Here is a 24,530-nt window from a genome sequence, read left to right as displayed (position 1 = left end):
TCAGTTCCACTGTCCTGCAAATGATGGAGAAAATCAATTAGCCATGACTTATGCATAGATAAATAGAAATTTAAAGCCTCTAGCAGTCAACACTGCACTTGCTGCTCATGAATTAGCATAGCCTCGATTTACATGCAAAGTATTTTGCCAATATTGGCATGCATACATTGCGCATACGACGTGTGGACCAGTTGATTTGACCTGGAAATACATGCAATTATTTGTCTATGACTGTAGAATGACAGCCCGATGGCAGACTTTCAATGAACAGAGTTTTGAATTAATATCCAAATGACTATTAAATGTGGCTGTCCAAATAGTAAACACCTAGTCTCCCAAATCAAACTGAAACTTAAGGATGTGTAAGTTTAATTAGATGATATTAAAGTAGAACCTGTCTTATTCCCAATATAAAAAATCGGTTTTTTTTTGTAAATATAAATTATTAGAAATTATTCTCATAACTATTAACATTTAGACCTGCTTAATCCAGTATATATTTTTCCAGACTGGTCGCATCCAGTTCGGTGCTGGAAATGCTTGGCGATAGTGTCGTAGTGCTCTTGTTGTAGGAAATGCCATCGAGATTATAGGGTTGTATGGCTCGTGATGATGGACGATTCGACATACCCTGAACTATTTGATTGACGATCCATTTGGCCAGTTTAATTATGGCCACATGGGCTACGAATTGCATGATCATTGCTCCAAAGCCCTTGTAGAGACCAGAAAAACCCTCTGAATGAATTATTTCGCGATAACAATCGAAAACTCCTTGATAGTTTGTTAGAATCGGGACAACGGAATAGCCAGTATCGAGGTTATCGATTATTGTTCGAGTGCCCTGCAGTTGCAATCGATGTAAAATGGTCTCAAAAGGATAGAATATGACCTCGGTGGTTAGCATGGCGATAAGACCGGCATATAGTTCCGTATTTTGATTGTCCAGCTTTTGGTCACAAAACTTCCTGCCACGATTTTTATGTAAGGCCGCTATCCTCCTGCGCATCATGCGCTTAGAAGCCCCGTGTATTAACAAGTTGAAGAGATACTTTGTAATGCCAATCGATATGCTGGGACCGATTAATGCCCAAGCGGGCATCATTCGTCCTTTTTGCGGGGAACTCCAGTAGAAAAGACGCATTCCCCCCTCCCGCAGGACATCTAGGAGTCCTGTTTTTTCGCTGGCAATGTCGCTCTGCACTGTCCTCACCAAAGAAACGGCGTGAAATGGCACCACTATCCCGATACTTATAGATTTTAGGAGAACATGCTGTCCGAATCGCTTTAGGGTCATTCGACTATCCAGTTCCTTGGGCCAACTGGTGAGTTTCGAGACGGAATCGTCGATGGCATAGGACATTCCACGCACAAGGAGGCAGCTTCCCATTCCCTTCCACAATGTCGTTAGTCCTTGACGGCGGTGCAAATGGACAATACTGGGTAGCAGGGTAAAGGGATGTAGGTGGTAACACTTGGATGCATTATAAACCTGACACTGCCAACGCAACACTAGAAAGGGATGGCTCAAAACGTTTTCGGTGAGAAGGGAAACCCAATGAACACCGACGCCCAGATACTTGCGAAGTGATGTATCTTGCTCCTGGTTATCTAGATATTTGTCCAACATGCCGTGCTCTGAGCTAAGATATTGGATTTTGGCTATGGCATCTTGGTCAGCATTTATGTTTTCCACTATCGACTTCTCTCGGCAATCAATGCTGTTCTCCAAGGGTTTTTTGGGATCTTCTTCCTTTTCCAGATCTTCATCAATTGGTCCACAATCCGCTTCGAGTTTTAGATTCCGACCCTCCATTCCACAAAGTAGTTTGTGTTTATGTATATTATTTCGTTTAGGTATGACTGCAAATCGTGTTCCACATATCTAATTGTTTTGAAGTATTTGGCAGTACAAGTAATAAATTGAATATGTAAGTTAATAATGACAGCAATGGCTAGGACTTGTTTCCATTTTGAGACATGAGTAAAATTAAATAAAACAATATTGTTTCTCATAAGCTCAATGTATGTGAAACAATTTGAAACGTGGAATGTGAAATGCATTCCTCATATTAAATTAGCACATTAATAAAGTTCAATTTTGTGTGCATAACACTTCCACACGATTATACCAGCCTCATCATCATTTTTCATCTATTTGCGAGGAACTCGCGTGGAATTCAAAGTATTTCCCCCGCTATAAGCAGTGTGTATTGCTTTCAAATCATCCTCAATCTTGTGGCTTGCGGTTGACTTTCAGTCTGCGGAAATCAAAGGACATATTGTGCGCCGCCTGGCATCAAGTGCATCATGTGGCAAGCGGAGCCGGCAACAATGTCATTGTCTCCAGCAGGAATCGGGGTTGTGGGGGCAAGGATTGTCATGCACATTATGCGGGTGGAGGACAATAGAGGAGGGGAAAGGACCTGCGTTGGCATGGCGCCCAACTTCAAAGTCACAAAGTCAATTCATGGCTCCTGCAGCCGACGCACATAAATAAGGTCGAGCAAAGTTGGCTGAGTAAAAGGCTTTGACGGATGGGCGGCTGACAAAAGTGGCTTTTGGGTGGCAAAGTCCGATAGTTGATTGCACATTAATTCCTTTGGAATCCCTTAACCATTACCTCAAGTCTCTCTGAGTTATTATTTGCTTAAAGTTTTCCCTAGAAAACAAAGAAATGCACAATAGCAGAGACTTCAAGATTTGCAGAAATAGAGAGAGAGAAAAGTTTGAAAAGTAATAAGAATAGCCAAACTGACTGAAAGTTTATTACAATGATGATGCTGATGGCTGGAATGCATTAAATTAAATACAAAGGAAAAGAAAGCAATTCGAAATCTACAACGGACTTTGTTTTTGTCTGCCTTATTTACATGCTGTTTTCAGTTTGTTTTCCGGCTCTTGTCAACATCATCCAGTCCAACGAAAATAGACGAAAGTGTTCTCAAATTCGGATTTACCAATTGGGCAGTAAAATGTTAAATAAAAAATAAAGAAACGGGTTCGACTGCCAAATTGTATTTATAAATATTTAAGGTAAGTGCTGGGGACTTAAATAAATATTGCACTTGTGCGGAAAGAACTTAAATTTCATGACCTCTTAAAATTCATTTTAATTATTTTTATATACTCATATACTATCCTTTTTTGTACTTAAGAATAATAATAACAGAAGTAATTTAATGTTAATTTGCCAAACAAAAATGTTTACTCGAGGCAAGTTCAAGTTCACAAGCCATCGCGCCCCATAAAGTATGCTACATAAATTTCCATGTCCCGAAATCCGCTACCAGAACGTATCCTTTCGTTTGTTGGTTGCTCTCTTAATGCGATTGCATTTAAATTTATTGCGTCGGCAACAAAAGTGCTGCATATTCCTGAATTTTTTATGCATTTCTTTTTTTGGCACTGCAATCAGAAGTGTTTGAGTGCCGGAAACAACTCGTTTTTCTTGAAGGCAGCAGGGAGCAACACGTCGCTGTTTCGCTGGTGCCTATCTGCGCTGTTTGTTGATATTATTATGGCTTTGTTGCCATTGCTGTTTCTGTTGCTGTTGCTGTCGTGTTGCAATGTTTGTTGCTGCTGCAAGTTGCATGCATTTGCACTTGATAAGCAAACACGAAGGAAAGGCTGGCAAGAAAAATCAACACGGTCCCGGGAAATATGCATGTTCTTGTTACCGGTAGATTTCCATTTTAGATGGCAAAGTCGTCGCCGTGGCGTTGTTTATATTTATGATTGGGGCGTGGCCCGCCCTTACGAGGGATGACGACTTGCCGTGCAATCTGCGCCTTACGCAAACCAATCGAATGTCACTTAATTGGCTTTTTATGCCACTTTTTATGTGGCCCAGCTGCTGCATTTTCCACTAAGTTTCGATCAAGCCGTGGCACAAAAAAAAAATGCAAAGGCAATTTGGAGTTGCAAGCAGATTGTCATACCACTTTTATGGTTCCCCTATTAAACTAAAAAGTAAACAGCAATAAAACTATAAGACAACTGGCTAAAGAATATTTTTTTCTCAACCTCTGCTGGAAGCCTCAAACAATAAAATGCACAAGAAAAAATTATTATATATCTTTAAAAATTATTATATAAAAATCCTTGGCAAAATTTGTGAGAAACTAATAATTATTATAAATTTGAAATACCAAACTTGTTTTAGAAAATAAGAACAAGTTGGGATTTTATTTTTTATCATCTAGTTTTTAAGTCCTTTATAAATCACTTTATTTAAGATTTCTTAGTCATCATTTCCTGTGTTAAGTCGTTTAAGTCCGATTTCATGTCTCTGACGTTCAGCACTTGTAGTTTTGATGTCTTTGTTGTTGGTCTCGAACACACTACTTCCATTTTCACATACATCTTGAGCCAGAACAAAACAAGTTGTTGATCACATAAAGCTGACTTCAGTCGAGAACAGAGCACGGCAAACAGAGAGTCGAGCCAAGAGCCAAGAGTCTCGACCCGAAGCGAAACTGAACGGGCGTCACTTCTTGTTTTTGTGCCGGGGTTCAAAGGTAACGCAAATGGGCACGACATGCAACCGGGGGGCGGGGATTGAGGGCGTGGCCAGGGGTTTTGGGTTAAAGGTGGCCAAGACTGCCGCCAACAACTAAAACAAAACATTGACATAAATACGTGAGCGCTGCTGTGGCTGCGGTTACAACCAAAGTTTGTGTTTTCATGTTTTTTTGGCTTGTGAAATGCCCTTGGAAACTAGGTATTACAAATTGCTGATGAAGTCTGCCGGGAATATATGGCTGAGTGGGTGTGCTGGATTGGAGCGAAGTTTTTTGTGTGTCCTCGGGTATGGTTACAAAACTTATAAAAGTCATTTTCGGATGAGTAATGATGGTCGCACATTTACAGAATATTCTTAAAAACTTTTTCGAGAAACTATTGGAATAAATACTTATTGTTCTAAAAAATCAATGCAAAATAAACAGTCTGCACTCGAGAATTTTTGTATTCTACAATTCAAAATAAGTCCTTTTTTTATAAATGGCAAAAATAATTTAAGGAAATATACATAATTAAACTATATTTTAACTTTTAAGGAAAATATAAAATGTACATTTCGTCAACTAATTTTATTTTTTCAGATAAACTTAACTGCTTTATAACATCCAAGATAATTTTATTTAATTCTCGTTACATTTCACTTAGGACAAAAAAGGTCATCAAAAATTTAAGAGCATTCCCTGTTCCTTGAATAAATCCTGTAATTTTTCGCCCTTTATATTTCCCATTTTCCTTTCTGCTAACGACGTTAGTTTGTTCACTTTTTCCACCTTGTTTTTGCTTATTAGTACATAGTTTTCATTTTTATGCGACGGCTGCACGAGCTTTTTTCTACTCCTCGTAAAATATGTTTATTTTTTTTGAAGGTTGCTTGCCGACTGGCTTTGTTTTTTAACTGGGCCTCTACTTGGACCATAAATTTTTAAAACTTGAACGCGAATGTGCACCGTGGTGGGCATTGTTGATGGTTCTTGCCGCAGTTGCAGGCCTGAAAATGCAAAGCTGAAAATTCACTGTGAAACATTTCCCCGCTGGTTTATGATGTTTTTTGTCGCTGTTGATATGTTAATCGCACTGTGCATGCAATTTTAGTATTATTTGGCCATTTGTTTAATTTTACCGCCACCTCGGCCGTATTTTTTGTCACAAGGCTTGCATTTAACATTAAATTTAATAGACGCCGCCGATGGGAATTTAATTTTAATTACAAGGCGGGCATAAAAAATGGTAACCTATGCCGCAAAATATATATATTATGTAAATTGGAGGGGCGGTGAAGGTACTATCGCACACATGCTCTCCACCTTTTCAAATACAATCAGAGGTATGCTCATATAAATGCCTCGAATTTTATTGTTTTACGTGCGCCAAGGTCCTTTTTAGCTGCAAGAGTGTGAGTGTGGGACCTCATAAATGGTGTAAGGCGGCCATAAACGCCTCTATGTGAGTGTGTGTAAGTCCTCTGTCATAAAATGTGCGTAAAACTTCCTTGTGGCATTTATTGATAAAACGTTTGGGCAATGAATTCCTATTTGAGAAGAAGGCTTAAAGCCAAGAAGAACAAATGTTATCTGCCGGATGGTGAGGGTATAAACTGGAAGATTGCATGCATACCTGGCATGTCTTCCCGGCGCATTATTTATTCGATAATGATTACATAGATAGTGGGGAGAAATTCCTATCGAGTTAAAGAGATTGGGCTGGATTGGTTGGTAGGAGTGGTTAGAGAATCGAGAATTATTTAACACAATTTAATTGTTTCTTAGAGACAAATCTCTTTGTTTGCAAGGACCAACATAAAGCAAAAATGTTAGGCATCTATAAGCTGGCTGTCAATTTTAATCAAGCTTTATTACATCAAACAAAAACTCAAACTTTAATTAAGACATCAACAACTAATGCACTGTCGTTAAGTCTTCGTCTTAAGTTTTTAAAGTAAAACCATGAAAATAAAGTTTTTTTATGATAATTAAAAACCTTTCAGTTTCTGATTTTTTTAAGAGGGTGCATTTACTTTAAAAACTTATGTGCGTATTAAAACTCTTTTGCAGCCCAGTAATGAAGCACTGAAAATGCAGGAAAACTTTTTAACTTGGGGTGACTCAGCGAAGTTGGTACTTCTTTGGCACACCAAAAATTTCACAATCAAGAGATACATTATCGCCAGCTAACATCTTCGGAACCTTATCGCTGAATGTCAATGGCAGTTATCTGCCGTTAGATATACAATTGCTCTCAGAAACTGATATAAAAGCGCTGTTCAGCGAAAATTTCCCAATCGAAACGCGTAGCCCACGTTGAATTGGGCCAAAATGGATTTCACCCTGCTGACACTTGCCCTTGTGCTCGTCGCACCTGTATTTACACCTGTCCACTGTCAGGTGGCCTGCAATGCGAGGAGCGGCGCTGTCCGCCAGAAACGCATCGTTTTCAGCAGTCCGGGCGCAGGTGAGATGGCCAAGTTGGACAGTTGCCAGTACCGCGTGGCGCCATGGAGCGGTCAGGTGTGTCAGGTGCGCCTGGATTTCGAGCGCTTGGAGCTGCCGCAGCCGCAGTCGGAGTGCGTCGATTTTCTGCAGATTCGGCATTTCCGGCTCTGCGGTCGCAACAGCGGTCAGCACTTGTATTTACCAATGCGCCGGGGTCAGGAGCTGCAGCTTTTGTTCCAGCTGGCCACGCCCCTCGGCAGGCAGTCCATATGGCAGGTGACTCTCACCCAGCTGGAGTGCCCCAGGGATTCGGCTAGTGGGAATACAAGGCAACCCGTGGTGCAGGTACCAACTGTACGGCCCATCCTGCCCTTTTTGGGCAATCTCCTGCCGCGCACCATTTTCGGCGGTCAAAATGGAATCGGTTCGGGATCCGGTCCTGCCGCCCAGCTCATCCAGAGCCTCAGATCGCCTTCCGTGGCCGATCTGGAGTTGCTGGCTCCGCTGGGCTGCGATCAGTACTACAGGACCACAACTGGCGGCATCGTGAGCTTCAACTTCGCCGGTGGCATCTATATGCCCAACATGAGGTACTCGATTTGTGTCAAGGGAGCAGCCGACAACGAGATAAGGTGAGTGAGTCAGACCAAAGTCGGGAATTCCAAATATATTTGGCATAGGCAAGGTACCACTGTGGACGACAGTCCACTTACTTACGGGTGATACTCCAATCGGAAGTTATCGCAAACACTTAACGGATACCAATTATATTATTCTGTTTTTTCTACGGCTTTTTAAAAAACCCTTCAGCTTAGAGGTTATCTTAAAAAAGGCTTATACTTGCTAAACAAGTAATACTACAGATATGTGCCTACATGTCGCTAAAATGGTAATTTAATATTATACTGCCTTTGCTTATTTTGTCTAAATACAAAGACTTGAAGCTATAATTAAAGGTTTTCTTACCACCTTTTTCTTAAGCTTAGTTTAAATGATTATTTTTTAATAGCTATACAGCCCTTCTGATCCGTCAACTTTTGATACTTAACTCTTATTGTCATAAAAATTATCGGTTGGAAGCTATTGAGCGACCAGAACTCGAATCCGTTTCAGCTTAGTATAATAAACATTTCATGACTACTGCATTAAATTGCTTAAGATCTACTACCACTTATTACCACCCGCAAATTTGGCGGGAAATATAAAAATATCTAGATTTCTTTTGGAGCTTGAAAATATATAGCGTTTGAGATTCCTTAGGTTTTGATATATAATTCAGAATCACCTCTTAACGAGTTTAAAAAAAACGTCACGATCGCACCTACAGCGTACAAATGTTATAAAATCAACTGACATTCATATACAATTCATCGCTAACGGTAGCTAGGTTGACAGAAGTAAAAAATTCATCAACAATTTGTCGATGACGGCAGCTAGGCTACAAACAGTGAACAATTTGTGAACTCTTAATCGACATGTCAGGACCTAGGCTGTCATCAACAATTCATCGATGACAGAAGCTAGGCTGTCATCAACAATTCATTGATGACAGAAGCTAGTTTAGGCTGTTGTTACTTGTAGAGTAAAAGGGATTACTAGATTGTGTCATAAGGCCTTCAATTTTATTTTCTATAAATAGTTTAAATTATTATCTGACAAATTATAGCTAAATGTAAAAGGTTATTATTTTAGTACTAGAGCTCAGAAAAAAATTTGCAATAAATAAGACTTCCGGACCACCAATTGGCTTCCATTATTATTTAATATTATTTCTAGTAGTGAAAGTTTTCTAATAATCATATATTTTGTGTCTTCCCAACATAACAGCTACAAAATCAAGCACTTTGAGCTCTCGAAGGCAAACTCCGAGCAGCAAGGACCTGCCTACGACACCGATTGCCGCAGTACGGTGTTGACCCCGTTGCGAGCATCAGACTACCTGGGCATTCCCAATGCCTATATGGTCGCCAGACCGGAGCTCCAGGCCACTTACTACTGTGGCAATGGACTGGCCGGCCAGGAAATCGTGGCCCGACCACCGTTTGTCCTGCGATTCGCCAGTGATTCGCAGTCCAGTGCCTCCGAAACGGGCTTCCAATTGACCTACACGGTCCGTCGGTCACAGGAGCCTCCAGTGGCGGCAGAACTGTAAATTGGCATACACAAAGCCACAGTCTTAACTAAATCAACGCACCCAAGTCAACCGAAATTGACATTATTAAATGCTGCAGTGATACTCGCACTGTGAACCAGGACATTCCATGGCCACGGATTTGCCTTAATTAAATGCCCGGCTCCGGTATTAAGTCACATGTATCTGTATCTCAGTGTATGCAAATAAATTATGGAAAGCCCAGTGGCATAAATGGCATGTGGTTGACAAATATGGCAATATGCGAAGGGGAAACGGGTTCAATGGAATGTGGATAGAATTCCATAGTTGATTATTTTGATATATGCAGAGCAATGTGGAGCTTCGCATAAGAGTATAATGTGAAATATATATTGACTTGGCATGCGTTTGTGGAGATACTTAATTGAGCAATTTAATTGGAGAGCTATTGGTTGAAATTCTTGGGCTGCCGAATACATATAACAACATTCTGATATCACTTGCAGTTTTGGCCATAATTTATTTTGAATAAATGGGTTTAAATGCATTTTATGGGTTCTATGGAAAGTACGATATGTGTTAAGATATTCATGTTATTTATTTTACTTAAGGGAGGAAAACTTCAGGTACTTTTTTAAAATCAGAGAAACTTTCCCAAAGTGTTTTCCCACATTTTGGGCATCACTCTTGGTAGCTTTAAATAAAATAAACCCGACAGCCACGCCCACGTGGATATTTTACATATATAATTGCAAAATGGTGTAACTTGTTTGGATATTCCGTTGGAAGAACAGCCCATCGCCCCCTCGCCCCCTCGCCCCATAAAACCCCCCTGAAACTTTTCACACATGGCTGCAGAAGCGGATGCAGAAGCTTTTCAGGGGGGGTTGAGGGCCGAGTGACATTTTGATGCCGACACAGCTGCCACAATTGCAAGCCCATGTATTTTTAATGAAAATTTAACAAAATTTCTGCGGTTTAAGTGCGAAAATTGTCGAAAGCGTGCAGCGCAGGTGGCTGATCGATATAAATACATATTCGGCGGATGTGAATGCGGAAGTGCGAATTTTTGTGCAATTCAGTTGATGGAACACATATGCAAGCTGCTGCAGAATGTTGAGCAAATAAGGCCTTAGGCCAAACGGATATGAAAAGGGATAAATTCAGCATTAAAGGGGGACGTTGTTAAGTGCCTGGTAAACAGAATGAAATTGCATTTGCATCGATGGCCCGAACACTGGGGAAATTGCCTTTCAAATATGCATAGTCATATGCTCCGACACGATGCCAAACATTGTGAGCCAGCTCGTTTGGACCAACATCGAATACTTTCCCTCTCGAATTTATGTAGTCCCTTTTCCATCTGGCCAACACGTTTGCTCGCCTAACGTTTCTATCCCTGGGGCAAATTGTTTTTGCACAAGATGCTCCAGCATCTTGGACTTTCTTTGGGACCATCCTCCGCCCTTGGCTTTCTGCCAGACATAAAAAAAAAGAAGAGAACTTAAGGCTTTGTCCATAACCCAAAGTGAAAAACCAGCTGGGGAACGGAGCTAGCATTACATATTGCATTCGGGCTTAATGGTCACTCCATAAATGCAGGCAATTAGAACGCTCGGCACACACTGCGTATGCGTGCTGCTTTGGCAGCTGCTAAAAGCCAAGTTTGTTGGCCAGGCGCAGTTTTAATTGCGGAATTTCGATATGCCAACAAATAACTGAGATAACTAATTAATTTTTGGCTTCAAACTAAGTGCGCGCATATTTTATTACTTGCTGTTTTTCAATTAACCCCCTTCAGATATCAATTCACTAACTAAATATTAATTTAACAACTATACTATACGGTTTTATCCGTGGCTCTCAGTTTTCCACGAAAATGTTGGCAAACTAAAAACTAAAAAACATAAAGTGTTTGGCTGCAACTCTAACCATAACCAATTTTATTTTGTGAACAGAGGAATGGGAACAATTCCGGCATGTTTTTTAAATTGAATTTTTAAATTTTTTTCCCAGCACGTATTCAGTGATTTTTTCCCTCTTGTTTTGGAGTTAGCGCGAAATGGTCTATGTTTATATAAGCATTTTTTCGCTGCAGATTTCCCCGCTGATGCTGTCAACTTTTTAACATCTGACCCATCGCCAGAGGACCAATGCAATTTGCGCGGCTAACAAAATGTAAAAACAGAGCCAGATCCATTGCAAAGGGCATAGAAAATTGTAACACAAGCTTACTAAAAAATGCCAGATGCGGTTTCAACAGAGTAGTTAAAATGTCACAAATTATTAATTTCAAGCCGATTTATTTAGCGGTGTGTTGGTAGCTAAATTTACCATAAATGTTTGACCATTCTTTTATAGACTCCATTGTGCTCGGCCATGCATTTTACAATTTTGGCAATATTTTATAAAGCTTTTTTAAGAGCAATAAAATATAAATAATTTATGAAGTTGGGTACTGATTCCTCAGGCAAAAATTAAAAGAGTGCCTGACATTAATTTAATGTCGGCCTTATCGCGGCTCAAAGCAGAACCATTTTCACAAACTTAAATGCCAATTAAATAACATTAAATTGTGCGAAAAATGAACCCCACAAAACAAGTCCTTGAGCCGAGAGAGACTGTCAACATGACAAAGGAAAAAATTAAGCAGCTAAACAGGGTTTTATGGACGGCCGGCAGAAATAAACAAACAGGGCTGAGGGCCAATGGAACCACCTTAAAATCTGTAAGCCAAGGCAACATGACACTGGGCCAACTCACACCCAAAAACACACTCGAACTTGGCCGGCATACAAAGGCGCTGGACCAGGCCCAAGCCAAAGCCAACAACATAATCTACGGGTTGTCAGCAGCCCAAAAGACCATAAAGGCAAGGCAAACGAGCTGAAGGTCGATGGACAGGAGGGGAAAACCCAACCAAAGTGGGTGGGGCTGGGAAAACCAAACAAATTAGTATGCAAGTCAGGCAGCAGATTAGGACACCGAAGTTTTCGCGACATAAACGGACAGCAGGCCACAATGGAAACACCCGGACATTCCCTCACCAATCCGTGCTTTCAGGCCCTTTTTTCTTGGTTTTTCGGATTTAGCCAAAATAATGAAGTCGGTTACTGACGCGATCTGTTGCTTGTTATGCCTAGAGAAAAAAACCACAGAGGCATTAAAAATGTTATGACAAAAACAGGTGAACATAAGGATCCAGTTTGCTGCTACCCAAGAATATTAAAAGCATTCTTAATTTGCCTTAGTTATTCTATAACTTATAAAATTATATAAATATTGTTAAAAATAAGGAATGTTATTGGTCTATTTCTACAAAAAACTCATATGAAATATATTCCAAAATTTTTTTATGTACTCGTTTTATTTAATCCTCGTCACTGAAATAATATACCGAAAACCTATTTCATAGTGGGTATCATAAGCATTAAAAAAGCATTAAAATGTCAGCCAGCCAGTCTGCGTACCTTGACAACCAATTTTGCAAAATTAAACGTTCTTGTTGCCGGTCACCTTTTCCTTTCAGCTGGCAGTCTGCCTCTTTTAATTTTATTTCTGCCTTTCTGTCGTTTCTGAAGCGTTGGTTAAATATTTCATAAAAATTCCACGCACAATTGCACATAGCTGTGGTTTCTTGACTACGAAAAGAAAACCCAAATAGAATAAATCCCCAGTCAACCCTTGAAATGTTGCTTTTTACTCGTAAAACTAAATTAAAACCGAATTATTTCCAGAAAATGGCTATTATCAAGCATTCAATGTCAACCGAAAATGTGTCACAGAAAAATAAACTAAGCTTTATTGGAAAAGTCTTTTAAATTTTCGTAAATAAATAATAAAGTGCAAGCTGTAAGCTTGGCTGTAAATCAAATGCTGGCTAACAATTTAAAAAAGAAAATGTAATAAAATGGCAAATGAATAAGCTGAGCAGAGTAATGATAAACTAAGCTTGTTGTAAAATAAATGTTAATACATATGTTGGAATCCCTTTGTTTAACATGCCTTTGGTCATTTGTCAAGATTAAATTTCAAAATTAGAGTGTGCAAGAATTTCTATTTGTTTCATGGACAAAGAATGAAAGTATTTTTAATTTTCGCCGTGACAAATGTTGACTTACAGCCAATGAGTAAGAAAAACATTAAAAATAATAATAAATATTAAGAAAATAGCTTTTTGACTTGTGGCAGTTTTTGAAAGGTGCTTAAATACACATCCATTTAATTAGCTAAAACAACTTAGATTATTGAGTTTATATGCCACCTTATTTTGTTAAAGGATTTATTGGTTTTAAATCGTTTGCATAGAATATTTTCATTTATTCATGGCAATTCTTTAACCATGTATTTTATTACCCCAGTTTGCTCACCCCGTCAGAGAATTTTTGTTAAAGTTATGGCCGACACATACTGGCAGTCATATAATTTTCATATTTTCATACATTGTTTAACTTGTTCCTTCGTCCTTTTCGTGGGCCACAAACAATGTGTGTGCAAAACGTAAGTTTGCGTGCTTGGTGCATATAAATTAGTCGCTTATAATATTCTTTTGGCATTTTTCAAATTTCCAGTTCGGTATTTGCCGGCTCTGGCTGGTGAAAGAGTTCGTACGCCGTAAAGTATGCAGCTTACGTGCTCAAGGATTTCTCTTTTCCTCCTCCTTTGCATGGCATGAACGAACAGCAAAAAACAATTATTAACATATTAATAAATTTTAGCATATTTGAAAGGCCATAATTTAGTGTAATTCTAGATGCCCTCTGCTGGGCAACACCTGAGCGAAATTGGATAATCTAGACGAGCACGTAATTTACATTTTTTATGGCCTGGCCTTAAAGAGCTCTGACTGATTGTGGCTTTAAACATTGCCCAAAATTTCCGCAGTGATTAGCCAGATTATTGCTTTGTTAGCGCTAAACGACTTATCAGGTTCAAGTGTATTTGACTGGTTAGTCAACCGCTTTGAATTAATGATAGCCCTCGGTCTTTTGTTCGTTGCACCACTTGTGATTCTTTGTGAGAAATATGCCCAATATGATCACTGATAGTCCCAAGAGAATTAATCCGATTCCTGTAAACATTCCAATAGTCGCTACATTTAGGGCAAGCTGTAGAAAAAGGAATTTACTTAGGTTAAATTCTTCTTTAAAGGGAAACACTTTAAACTTACCTTAAGTAAGCTTGTGAGACCCTCATCCAATTCAGCATGAATTTGCATGGTAAAAAGGGGTGCATAGTGATCATAGGCTACATCCTTGAATAAGCTAGACAGGAAAAAATACAGCTTATATTAAAATACTTTAACTACATTATTAAAAATATTTAAATCAGGTATTAAATAATCTTATAATTATTATTTAGATAGATAGTATTTAAAATAGTTCAATAAATTTCAAATTAATTTAGGTCAAATAAGAAAGTCTTTTGACTTTAAAAAATAAAACGGCTAGCAAAGTACAATTTTCTTTGGTAAAAGTTTTAGTAATATTGATTTAATTTTATCAAGATATTGGTTGAAATGATATAAGAATGTTATTTTTCACTGAAAATAACTTTAAATTCCGCTGACTTTATAAGTTACATTCTTAGAGTTCCATTCTAGTTAAATCTAAAACTCACTCGATTGCTCCATCGCGCTCCACTCTCGTGCTAATCATGAGCTGGCCCCTCAGGCTCAGTGGAATACCAAGAGTGGGTTCCATAATCACAAACATTCCGTGCTTGGTTTTCTGGGGCTGCAGACCCGTGGTGTTCTCCCTGTACATTTCATCCGTGAGATAGAAGTGCGGATGCGACATGTAGAACGGACCATTGAAGGCGGGCGGTCCATAATCCAGGACTCCGTTGCGCGGACACTCGCGATTCTTGAGGCAAAAGCACTTGGTGTCCGGTGACAACTGGCCATTGTCGAGGGTGAGATTGGTGGACTCATAGCGCCATACGGCTATGCCATCGACAGTCAGGTTTTCCGTGGGGAAAAGGTTCAGGTAACGCGCTGCATCGGGTAGGAAAATGGAGGTGGGCTGACTCCATTTCCTGTCCGGCGACCACAGTTCCCCCGTGCTGCCATTGACCTTGCCACACTCGCCGGGATAATAACCAGTTGTATTTTGACCATTCCACAGGAGCAGATCTCCCATCCGGCTAAGATCTCCACGGCCAGTGTGGACTGTAAAATTACCCTCCGCCGTCTTGGAGTTGTTCCTCTCGTAAAACCAGCCAAATGTATTGCTGTTAACGGGGAACAAGGGCGAATGCAGCTGCTCCACAAAGTCCAGCAGATGGTCGTAGTAGCCGTCGAAGAGCCACTGACCAGCCGTGTGGGTCATGTGGGTGGCGCCGCCCTCGCGATTGAGGGCAAAGTTCATGACTTTGCGCAGAGTGCGGCGTAATCGGCGCGAATAGAAAGCGGCTGTCTAAAGCGGATAGCGGGATTAGCGGAGATTACTCGATGTGGTGACAGATATTCGCACAGAGACTCGGCACTCTCAATAAAGATTTCCAAATAAAGAGGATGGCTTCACAGTAACTGATGTTTCGTACCAAATAATATCTTGATATTTAAAAGGCAACTTTTATATTCAGTTTTTAAGCTTGAATTTAGCCACAAGTAATTTGAAAATAAAGTACATCATATTATTCAAGTATTCACATTAAATTCATATAGATTTTTCCCTTTTTTCACTGCTTTGTTAACTTTAAGCATAACTATTAAAAGCTTTTTTTTAGTGCTTGCTATTGTAACCAATAATTTCTGGACAGACTTACCAAAGATGGAAAGTGTGGCGCCACAACCACATCCTCCAGCGAGCCGTTTGATTTTTCGGGTAGAAAATGCCAGGTGCGTTTGCCAAAATAAGTCACTTCAGGCTGATCCCACTGCAAATCTTCCTTAACCTTGAACTCACTGAAAGTGTACGGACCCAGCTGCTCAAAGTTGGGCTTAACGCCCTGGGTGTTCAGATCCTCCGGATTAGTCCAGTTGAAGAGGTAAATTGTGCTATACAGCGGCATTGGCGTGGTCACCCAGCGTCTGTATATAAAGGAATTGGGGGCCAAGGGCAAAATGCTGCGAATCCATTGGCGAGACACGGCTGGCCAGGCTGAGGCCAAGAAAATCCCCAGAACCAGGATTAGGCCTCCCAAGGTGAAGACCCAGATCTTTTGCTGACGGACACTGCAGCAACTGCAACACATAGCTTCCGATCGATTTTTGCAACTGGTACGCCATTAACTTTATCCGCTGATATTTATAGGCGAGCCCACTTTTGGAATTCATCGATGTCCAATCCTCTCATCATCCAGATTAGATTTCAAAAGCGGTATCTCTCCAATGAACTGCTGATTCTTATATTCTTAATGTTATTTTGAATTCTTAACTTGGAATTCTCCTGATAGGTAAATCGTTAAAAGCTCTCTCCAATACATAGTCTTCAGGTTTTTTGATAAGTTGATTAAAAATTCGTAGAACTTTTAGATAAGAGCGCAATTTATCTTAATTATTTTGCATTATACTTATTTGGTACACTGTCAGAAAAAACTGTAGACAGTATTTGAATATTTTTTGATTTTACAATTTAATGAAGTTAATCGACCAAAGCTTTCTACAATACATAAGCCACCACAATTGTCTTAACGTTTAATGATAAGCTTATTAAAAAATTTGTTGGACTTTTGAATAAGAGCGAAAATAACTACTAGTGTTTCATTCAATATTATGCATTTATTTATTTATAACACATTAAATTATTATCACATGAACTTTTTCTTGCAAATCACACTGATGTGCTTGCTTTGTATGCAAAATGTTAAGACTAAATTACAAATTTCGGTCGACTTCATTGGCTTCTGTATCTGGTTCATTTGGCCTTTCCTCGTTATCCTTGAGAGCTAATCTATCCGATTCAGATTGGCCATACCATTTCCTCTTAATGGTAAGGAGCAGGCCAACGGCTATTAAAATGCAACCCAGACACAGTAATCCCACTCCAATATATCTACCAATTGCAGGAAGACTGAGCGCCAACTGTAAGTATAATTCAAATTAGTTAATAAATTTATGTAATCATTTTTTCCGAAATTAACCTTAAGTTCTGAGGCTAGTGCTTCATTGACTTCCGCTCGACTGGAGGTGGTGAAAAGAGGTGCATAAAAACTGGGAAGGTCCTTCAGTATGCTTTGGGTAGATAACAACATAATTGTATTAAAATATTTAAGTAATGCTTAATATGATTACTCACTCAATGACATCATCTGACTCTATATACAAAGTGACCATCACATTGGCATTAACCTTCAAGGGCACGCCCAACTTTCGGTTCATAATGATATAGAAGTTGTTCTGATCGTAGTTGGGGTGGAAGCCGTTGATCGTGTTGCTATAGCTTTCATCCGCGTACATAAAATGATCTGCCGACAGGTACATGGGAACCCCCTCGGCACAAGGTCCCAAATCAGTTGCGCCAGTTGCAGGACAATTATCCGGCTGCCTTTCCAAAGGACACCAACACTTTGCGTTCCCATTGATCTGACCATTGTCGAAGGTATTCGGTGTTATTTCATACTTCCATCCCTCGATGCCCTGGATCGTTTCGGTCTGGCCCGTAAACTCCAGATTTATGATACGACAAGTGTCTGGGATGAAGATGGTCAAGGCCTTCTCCTTGGGCTCATCGGGCACGAACAGATCGGTGGTGCTGCCATTGAGCCGTCCACATTCGCCATCGTACCATCCTGTGTGATTTTGGCCCTTCCAGAATTTGATTTCACCCATCTCCTTGATGTCACCCACTCCGGTGTGAACGGTGAAAGGTCCTTCGAAGTCCTTGGATCCGTTGCGATGAAGGAACCAGGCAAAGTGATCATCTTCGACGGTTGGGGCCAAAGGGTTATTCAGGGTCATGGCGTAATGAAGGAACTCATCGTAGAAACTGTCGAAAAGCCATTCGGCTGCCGTGTGAGTCACAAAAAGATGACCTCCATTCGCATTCAGAGCCTGGTTGAACATGATCTTCAGTAAGGCAGGACTATTTCGCATTTGACTGGAAGCAGCCTAAAGAAATGAAATGTTTTATTAAAAAACCATATAATTAAATTTACTTAGAAAACTGTTTTTACTCACCAGCGAAGGTAAGTGGGGGACAGTAATTAAATCCGTTTGCTTGCCACCGGACAACTCTTCATCCCAGAACCAAGTTCTCCGGGGGTTATAGGTCACCGTTCCATTATCGTGCCACTCGATGTCCATTTTCTTTCTCTCCTCTCGATAGACATAGGGACCCAGTTGTTCGAAAGTGGGTTTCACTTTATAAGCCTGGACATCTGCGGCATTGGTCCAGTTCCAAAGATACATGTAGATGTATACGGGAATGGGCAGCTCCTCCCATTTTTCAAAGGTCTTCGAAGTGGGCGTCAAGGGCAGGGCCTTTTAAATAAATCGTTTAGTACTCCTCATTTATTTTAATCGTTTACCCCCCGTCACTCACCTTCATAACCATCGAGTCTAAAAAGCTGGGCCCGCATATTATGGCCAACAGTCCGCAGACCGCGAAAAGGGTTCCGAGTCCAAAGACCCAGACCTTTTGTTGGGTCACTCCACAGCAGCTGCAACACATGTTGAGGCGAGACAAAGGCTTCCAAGCGACTGCCCAGCGGAAAAATAGCACTAGTCTTTTTATTCATGCTCCACTTAATAGATTATCCACTAGTAAATAAAGTGGCGGGTAATCAGCATGTCTACTGTAATAACTTGCTGGGGCTTTTGTTTGCTCAACTGATAACGTGGGGTGATTGGGATTTAAGAGTATGTATTGGGCACTTAAGACCTTGATTATTGCAGACCACTGCACCAAATTTTTTTGGGGGGTGTTGCCTTATCAGCCAGACTAACAGTTGTAGATTTTTGATAATGCCTAAGACCAACTACCGAAACCCCATGGTAACCCATGTCAGATCGCAGGTGAAAGTGTAAGGGTAAGGGTTTTCTTGTTTAAGAAACTAATATATGTATTACTAAATAATAATAATATATAATATAATAATAATAATATAAAATAATATAATAATAACATAATATTTTTTATTATTATTATTTTCTTAAATAATTCAACCTATAATAATATTAAAGAGTACTTTCTGTTTCGCATAATAAAAGTACTCAGAACTAGTTGATTAAACTATAAATGCGGTCAACTATTTCTGCCTTGAGTCTCGCCATCTTGTCGGTTATATAGGCTATATGTATGTTTGGAATGCAATTTTATGGTCATGAATTATAAAATAACATTTCCAAAGACGATAATCTAATCTGCCATCTAATCGGCCATTATGCGAAATCATTTTGACTAATCTACCACCTGGTTTGCCAAATGTTCGTTTGTTGCCCCCTTTGTGATAAGCCACTTTTCGAGCTGTATTTTGACCACAAATGATGACTTAACTGTAGGTAATTTAATATTAGTCAGTGCTTCACCGAAAACTATCGTGGCCTATTGAAAATGCCACAAAGCATTTGGCTCTAAACATTGCCAAATTAAATGGATTCTGCTGTTAAGGGATGTAAAATCAACATAAGCTAATTTAAACTGTAAGAAACCATCTACTAAACACTTTTAAAGTGCACTTTAAACTTGACTATATTATATCAAATTATCCCTTAACTCCCGTCTTAGTTCGGTAAACTTGCTCCAGCATCTTCTTATGAATTAATTAGGCATCCTCTCAGCTTCTTAGGGTAGCAATAATTAGAATTACTTAACCACAAAAGCAAGGCCTACTATCAGAATTGAATAGAATGGACTGGCTTCAGTTGATTTCCCCATAGCACTTGAATAAATGCATAACCAGCAGACATTGCAAGATATCAAATACCTACTGAGGAAATGCCTTGTGAATGTGTATTATTAAGTGGTTTGCCTGTGTGCATTCTATTCAACATATTGAATATTGTTTAGACTATTCCTTGGCCAAAATTCGACAGAGTTCTAGAACTTGCTAGTCTTGATATTTGATAAACCAACTCCGTTAAATTCAGATATCAAATTTAGTTTTTCAGTTAGTTTCAATGCAATATTCCCAAATACGTATATAAACTCTGTTCATATTTAATTGTTGGTTGAGTTATAAATATAATACACATACACACATATATGAATATTGGATTTGCTATATTAGAAAAGTACGACGACTGCAGTTCAGAACATTTCAGCAACATCAGCATTTTTTAAGATCCACAAACATCGGGTAGACTTGTAGAAATTCGCAATTTTTTGTCATCAGTTGAGGTAGCCATTTCTATTTAGGCTTCGATGGAGCCCTCGGCTTCAAGTTGGGCCTTACGGCTTGGCTGCAAAAAGATGATTAGTTATTAATTGTTTTAACAATATTTTAAAGGGGTTCCTTGTACCTTCGGGTGCATCAGGATGAAAGGCAGCTCAGCACAGAGCTCACCGCCCAAGGCGCCCAAAAACAGCTTGACCTTCACAGCATACGAGACAATTATGCCAAAAGCATCCCTAGCATCTTGACTGGCAATTCTGAAAAGGAAATATAAAATATTAAATATTATGTTGTTTTCAAAGAAATTAAATAATATATATTATAATAACTATTATTTAATTATATTAAAAATGATAATAGAAAAATGCTGATATGTAATATTATATATCATACATTGTCGTGCATTAAAAATAGAAAGATATGAATTCTTTGTACTTCTAAGTCAATAATATATTGTTGCATATTTTTAGACACCTATAATTACATTTAAAAGTAATTTAAGAACCCTTGTGTTTAATGTGGCACGACCGAAAAAATGTAATTTCTTTATAATAATTTAAACTTAGTAAGAATTTAAATAGCCTAAGTGGATTAAAATTGAATTGAAGATTTGTAAATGTCATTTTTCTGTAGAAACTATGATTGTACGACTTTAAGTAATTATAAATGGAAAATTTTCGTTGAAAAACTGAATTTTTTGTACTTAATAATTTGAAAAGAACCATTATTGTATTTTCTATAGGTAAAAAATAGCTACTCACAAAGTTGTCGAGGCCAGAGCAGTATCCTTGCGCTTGATATCTCCCTCGACGGCGATGCCCGCACGGTCGCAATTGGCCACCAGGGTGGGCACCAGGTACATGACCTTCTGCAGACTGGATCCCGGGTTCAGGGGACATCCCTCGCTCGTCTCCATGAAGGCGATCGTGTTGCGGAACTGGCCGTTCTGGAAGAGCACCACATCCACGCCCTGCTGCACCATGGCCTTGACCTTCTTGACCACCTTATTCGAGTTGTTGCGGACGCAGATGTTCACCGAGATCTTCTCGCCATGATGGTACAGCTGCTTGTCGAGGGTCACCTCCAGTTCAAGTTCCCCGGGCGACAAAAGGAAGTCCTTTCGGACGACGGTGCAGGGCTGGATGCCCTGCTTGGTGGGTGCGTACTGCACCTTGCGGATGCCCAAATTGATGGTGCTCCTGCGATGCGAGCGATCGCAGTCACTGTCCCCGGTGAAGATCTTCACAAAGTACTGCACTCCGCACGGTTGGCTCTCGTCACTGGCCTTCTGCTGGAGGACCACCGAGGCCGGCGAACTGGGTGGCATTTGCATCACAAAGGGATAGGCATTGGAGCCCAGCTTCTTCAGCAGACGCTCCTGCATTTTGGTCAGCTGGATGTCCTGCTTCTGGGGCGGGCACACCTGCTGCGAGACCAGGGTCAGCTCCTTTTGGAACCTCAGGCCGATCATCTCGTCATCCTCACGACCGTAGCGGAAATTGCAGACCAACTGCACGAAGATCTTGCGATTCTGACGCACATACTCATCGTCCAGCACCACGATTCCATCTGCAAAGGGATGCTAATTAATAGGTGATTACCGAAACGGTGGACCAGCCACGTGGTTTGCCGGGTCACGTAACTAATAAGCCTGGTTGGCCGTTAACACAGCCGCCTTGGATTGCATAAATTGGACAAGAATTTAATTATGCCCAAGAGGGAATATTTGCTGCCTGGAAAATCTCAGTTCAATGTGAAAATTATAATAATTGCTGACTATATTAAAGGTATTATGTTTCATGTAGTTACAAATGTTTCTTGGGTTTATCAACAAATATTCAACAATTTTTAGTTTGGGTAAAACAAGTAAATTAATGCTGTATATTGAAATCAAAAATTCGTATTTAAATTTTGAGTTAAATACACAACATATTGAATTGCATGATTTAATTAAAAGTCTGAACCAAGGAAAAACACATTCAATATGTTGTTATTCAATACATTTTATGTCATTAAAAAAGACTTTTAATTAAATAAAATGTATAGATCATTAAATTTATTTTAACCGTTTAAAAAAGCCGAAAGGTACGAATTAACTTAGCGAAAAATATTTAATTTAAATGTATAACGATCTTTATCAGTGTAACAAAAATTAGGTAAATTTATGTAGTAAATGGTCTAGAGTAATTTATCCAAAGACTACCGAATTCATTCTTGTATCCGAAATCTAACGCTGTTACTCGTATTATGTAAATTCTTGTTTTATTTAAATCCCATATTTTGTATCCTTTTGTGATACCTACCAATGGGCTCCACTTGCGTCACGGAATCCACAAATTCACGCCTGTTCATGTAGAGCGTGATCATGTTGTTCGGGGAACATTTCTTAAACACCTTGAAGTTGACCACCATCTTGAAGCTGTTATTCGAAAGTTTCTCCGGATGAATAGTTAGTAATTTAAGTGAATTTCACGTTTCGCGCTCGTTTGTTTTGGGATACGCCGCGTTGCGTGGTCCGCTTGACTATTAATTAGCGCTCATTGGCAATCCGGCATTTATACCTGGCATTGTGCCACCTGTCGCCCCTGTAAATTCAATTAGCAGTGCGGCAGAAATTCAGCAGTTCTCCGGCAGGAAACTAGTACGGCTTCCGCAACCTTGCTGCGCAGTGTCTTTGATATTGACATTGCAGCCGCCGGGCGAAATCGATGGCTTGAACATTAAATAATGCGGGCACAACACGGCGTATTAGCAATGCAGAAATAGCCAACTAAATCGATACAGTCTGCGTATTTTGGTTTGTCGCCTTTCCCCCCCAGTATGACGTATTTATGCACAAATATTACGTGCTGTCCGCTTTATCTACCCTGTTTACGTAATGCTTTTTAATTTAATTGAGGCTTTTTACAGTCCTCTGCTAAGAACTGATAAGCAGGTTGCTTTTATGGTTATAGAGGGTTTACTTAAATGTTAAATAATTGTGGAATTCCAAAAAATAATGTTGTGTAATTGCTGCCTTTTTGTGCATATTCGTGTTTTAATTTAAGGTAATTGATGCAATAAAGTGAAATGTAAATAATTTAATATAAAGTGAATTGACACGACAAAAAGGTTTGAACATATTAAAATACATTTTTGATTTATTTATTTTATTATCTGATAAGTATACATTTCTTTCAACTCTCCCCAAAACAAAATATTTATACCAAATTAATATTAATTAAGTTACTGTTTAACTTCATCATTTAATGAAACAAAAAGTATACAATTAAGTTCCTAATTGGTAGTACTGAGTCGCCCACCCATGAGTTGAAACATTTTGAGTAAATAATAAGGCATAAGCTCTTAAAGTTCATAAGCAACTGTCACTTGAGGAACCTGGACATTCAATTATGTAAAAATATTCCATGCAAAACTCCTAACACCCTCACCATTTGGTCATTTTCATTTTATGAAATGAAATCACATTAGCATAAAGTAGGCTACTTAACAAAGTCAATGAACGTAATTATTATACTCCTGACATTAAAAATATGAACAAAGTTGTGTGAAATATATTGTCCTTTATTGTGTGGTTTGGGACCGGGACAGTGTGGAAAGTGGGCTGGGGTTTTCCCCAACTAGATTCGCATACATTCGTGTGTGGAAAAGTGGGGGAAAGTGGCGGCGGACAGTCGCCAAGGGTCCAACAAAACCGACAATGAGGCCCTTAATAATAGCAAAACTTTTGCACTCACGACGTGTGGGCCAGCAGGAAAATGGCGCTGGTTATGGGCTTGTCTCTCATTTAAATACATTATAAGTGAACTTTCCAAGAGGCGTGGCTACGGACTCGTCCAGGGGTCTTGGCAATATGTTGTAAAATGCGCTGGTAAGGGGCAATTAAATTCAATTAAATCTGAGCCTCAAGTTTTAATAAGAAATCCCAATCGATTTCCTTAGGATTTCTTTCTCCCAAGCGCATTTATATCTCCTATAAAGGCGTCTAAAAGTATGCAGCATAAAAAATACTGTTTCATACTTTTAGACCCATTTATAAATTATTTTAAACCTCCCGTAATATCTGTGGCCCCCTTGACTAAGTTGCTAAGCTATTTAATTCAGTAAGCAAGTACTTATCAAGTGTTTCAAAGTTTATGAGTGTCTGTTAGTGGTATATGCTCCCACTATCTCAAGTCATTGTGTGG

General features: G+C 39.4%; 5 protein-coding genes across 5 annotated transcripts; 1 reads left to right on the top strand and 4 right to left on the bottom strand.

Annotated features, from left to right (window-relative positions):
* Positions 1 to 451: 451 nt before the first annotated feature.
* On the bottom strand, positions 452 to 1,951 carry Slc25A46b (Solute carrier family 25 member 46b). Its single transcript, XM_017074424.4, has one exon. The coding sequence runs from the start codon at positions 1,814 to 1,816 to the stop codon at positions 485 to 487; it is 1,332 nt and encodes a 443-aa protein (XP_016929913.3). The 5' UTR covers positions 1,817 to 1,951; the 3' UTR covers positions 452 to 484.
* Positions 1,952 to 6,689: 4,738 nt separating this feature from the next.
* LOC108009502 (uncharacterized) lies at positions 6,690 to 9,319 on the top strand. The gene is made up of 2 exons (XM_017073907.3): positions 6,690 to 7,585; positions 8,781 to 9,319. The coding sequence occupies exons 1-2, from the start codon at positions 6,837 to 6,839 to the stop codon at positions 9,103 to 9,105; spliced, it is 1,074 nt and encodes a 357-aa protein (XP_016929396.3). The 5' UTR covers positions 6,690 to 6,836; the 3' UTR covers positions 9,106 to 9,319.
* Positions 9,320 to 12,843: 3,524 nt separating this feature from the next.
* Positions 12,844 to 16,300, bottom strand: LOC139353067 (protein croquemort). The gene is made up of 4 exons (XM_070996268.1): positions 15,835 to 16,300; positions 14,686 to 15,482; positions 14,237 to 14,330; positions 12,844 to 14,174 (listed from the first exon to the last, which is right to left on the bottom strand). Exons 1-4 carry the CDS (start codon positions 16,261 to 16,263, stop codon positions 14,034 to 14,036), a joined length of 1,461 nt encoding a protein of 486 aa, XP_070852369.1. The 5' UTR covers positions 16,264 to 16,300; the 3' UTR covers positions 12,844 to 14,033.
* A 469-nt stretch (positions 16,301 to 16,769) lies between these two features.
* On the bottom strand, positions 16,770 to 18,720 carry ninaD (neither inactivation nor afterpotential D). Its single transcript, XM_017070081.4, has 5 exons — positions 18,552 to 18,720; positions 18,188 to 18,490; positions 17,307 to 18,118; positions 17,152 to 17,242; positions 16,770 to 17,092 (listed from the first exon to the last, which is right to left on the bottom strand). The coding sequence occupies exons 1-5, from the start codon at positions 18,678 to 18,680 to the stop codon at positions 16,886 to 16,888; spliced, it is 1,542 nt and encodes a 513-aa protein (XP_016925570.3). The 5' UTR covers positions 18,681 to 18,720; the 3' UTR covers positions 16,770 to 16,885.
* Positions 18,721 to 20,144: 1,424 nt separating this feature from the next.
* On the bottom strand, positions 20,145 to 22,890 carry Arr1 (arrestin 1). The gene is made up of 4 exons (XM_017090606.4): positions 22,647 to 22,890; positions 21,105 to 21,912; positions 20,471 to 20,600; positions 20,145 to 20,410 (listed from the first exon to the last, which is right to left on the bottom strand). Exons 1-4 carry the CDS (start codon positions 22,753 to 22,755, stop codon positions 20,363 to 20,365), a joined length of 1,095 nt encoding a protein of 364 aa, XP_016946095.2. The 5' UTR covers positions 22,756 to 22,890; the 3' UTR covers positions 20,145 to 20,362.
* Between the last annotated feature and the right edge of the window lie 1,640 nt (positions 22,891 to 24,530).

The sequence above is a fragment of the Drosophila suzukii genome, chromosome 2L (assembly GCF_043229965.1).
Source record: "Drosophila suzukii chromosome 2L, CBGP_Dsuzu_IsoJpt1.0, whole genome shotgun sequence".
Classification (NCBI taxonomy): Eukaryota; Metazoa; Arthropoda; class Insecta; order Diptera; family Drosophilidae; genus Drosophila; species Drosophila suzukii.
Note: the sequence above shows the minus strand (reverse complement) of the source record. Positions and strands in the feature narration are given on the sequence as shown.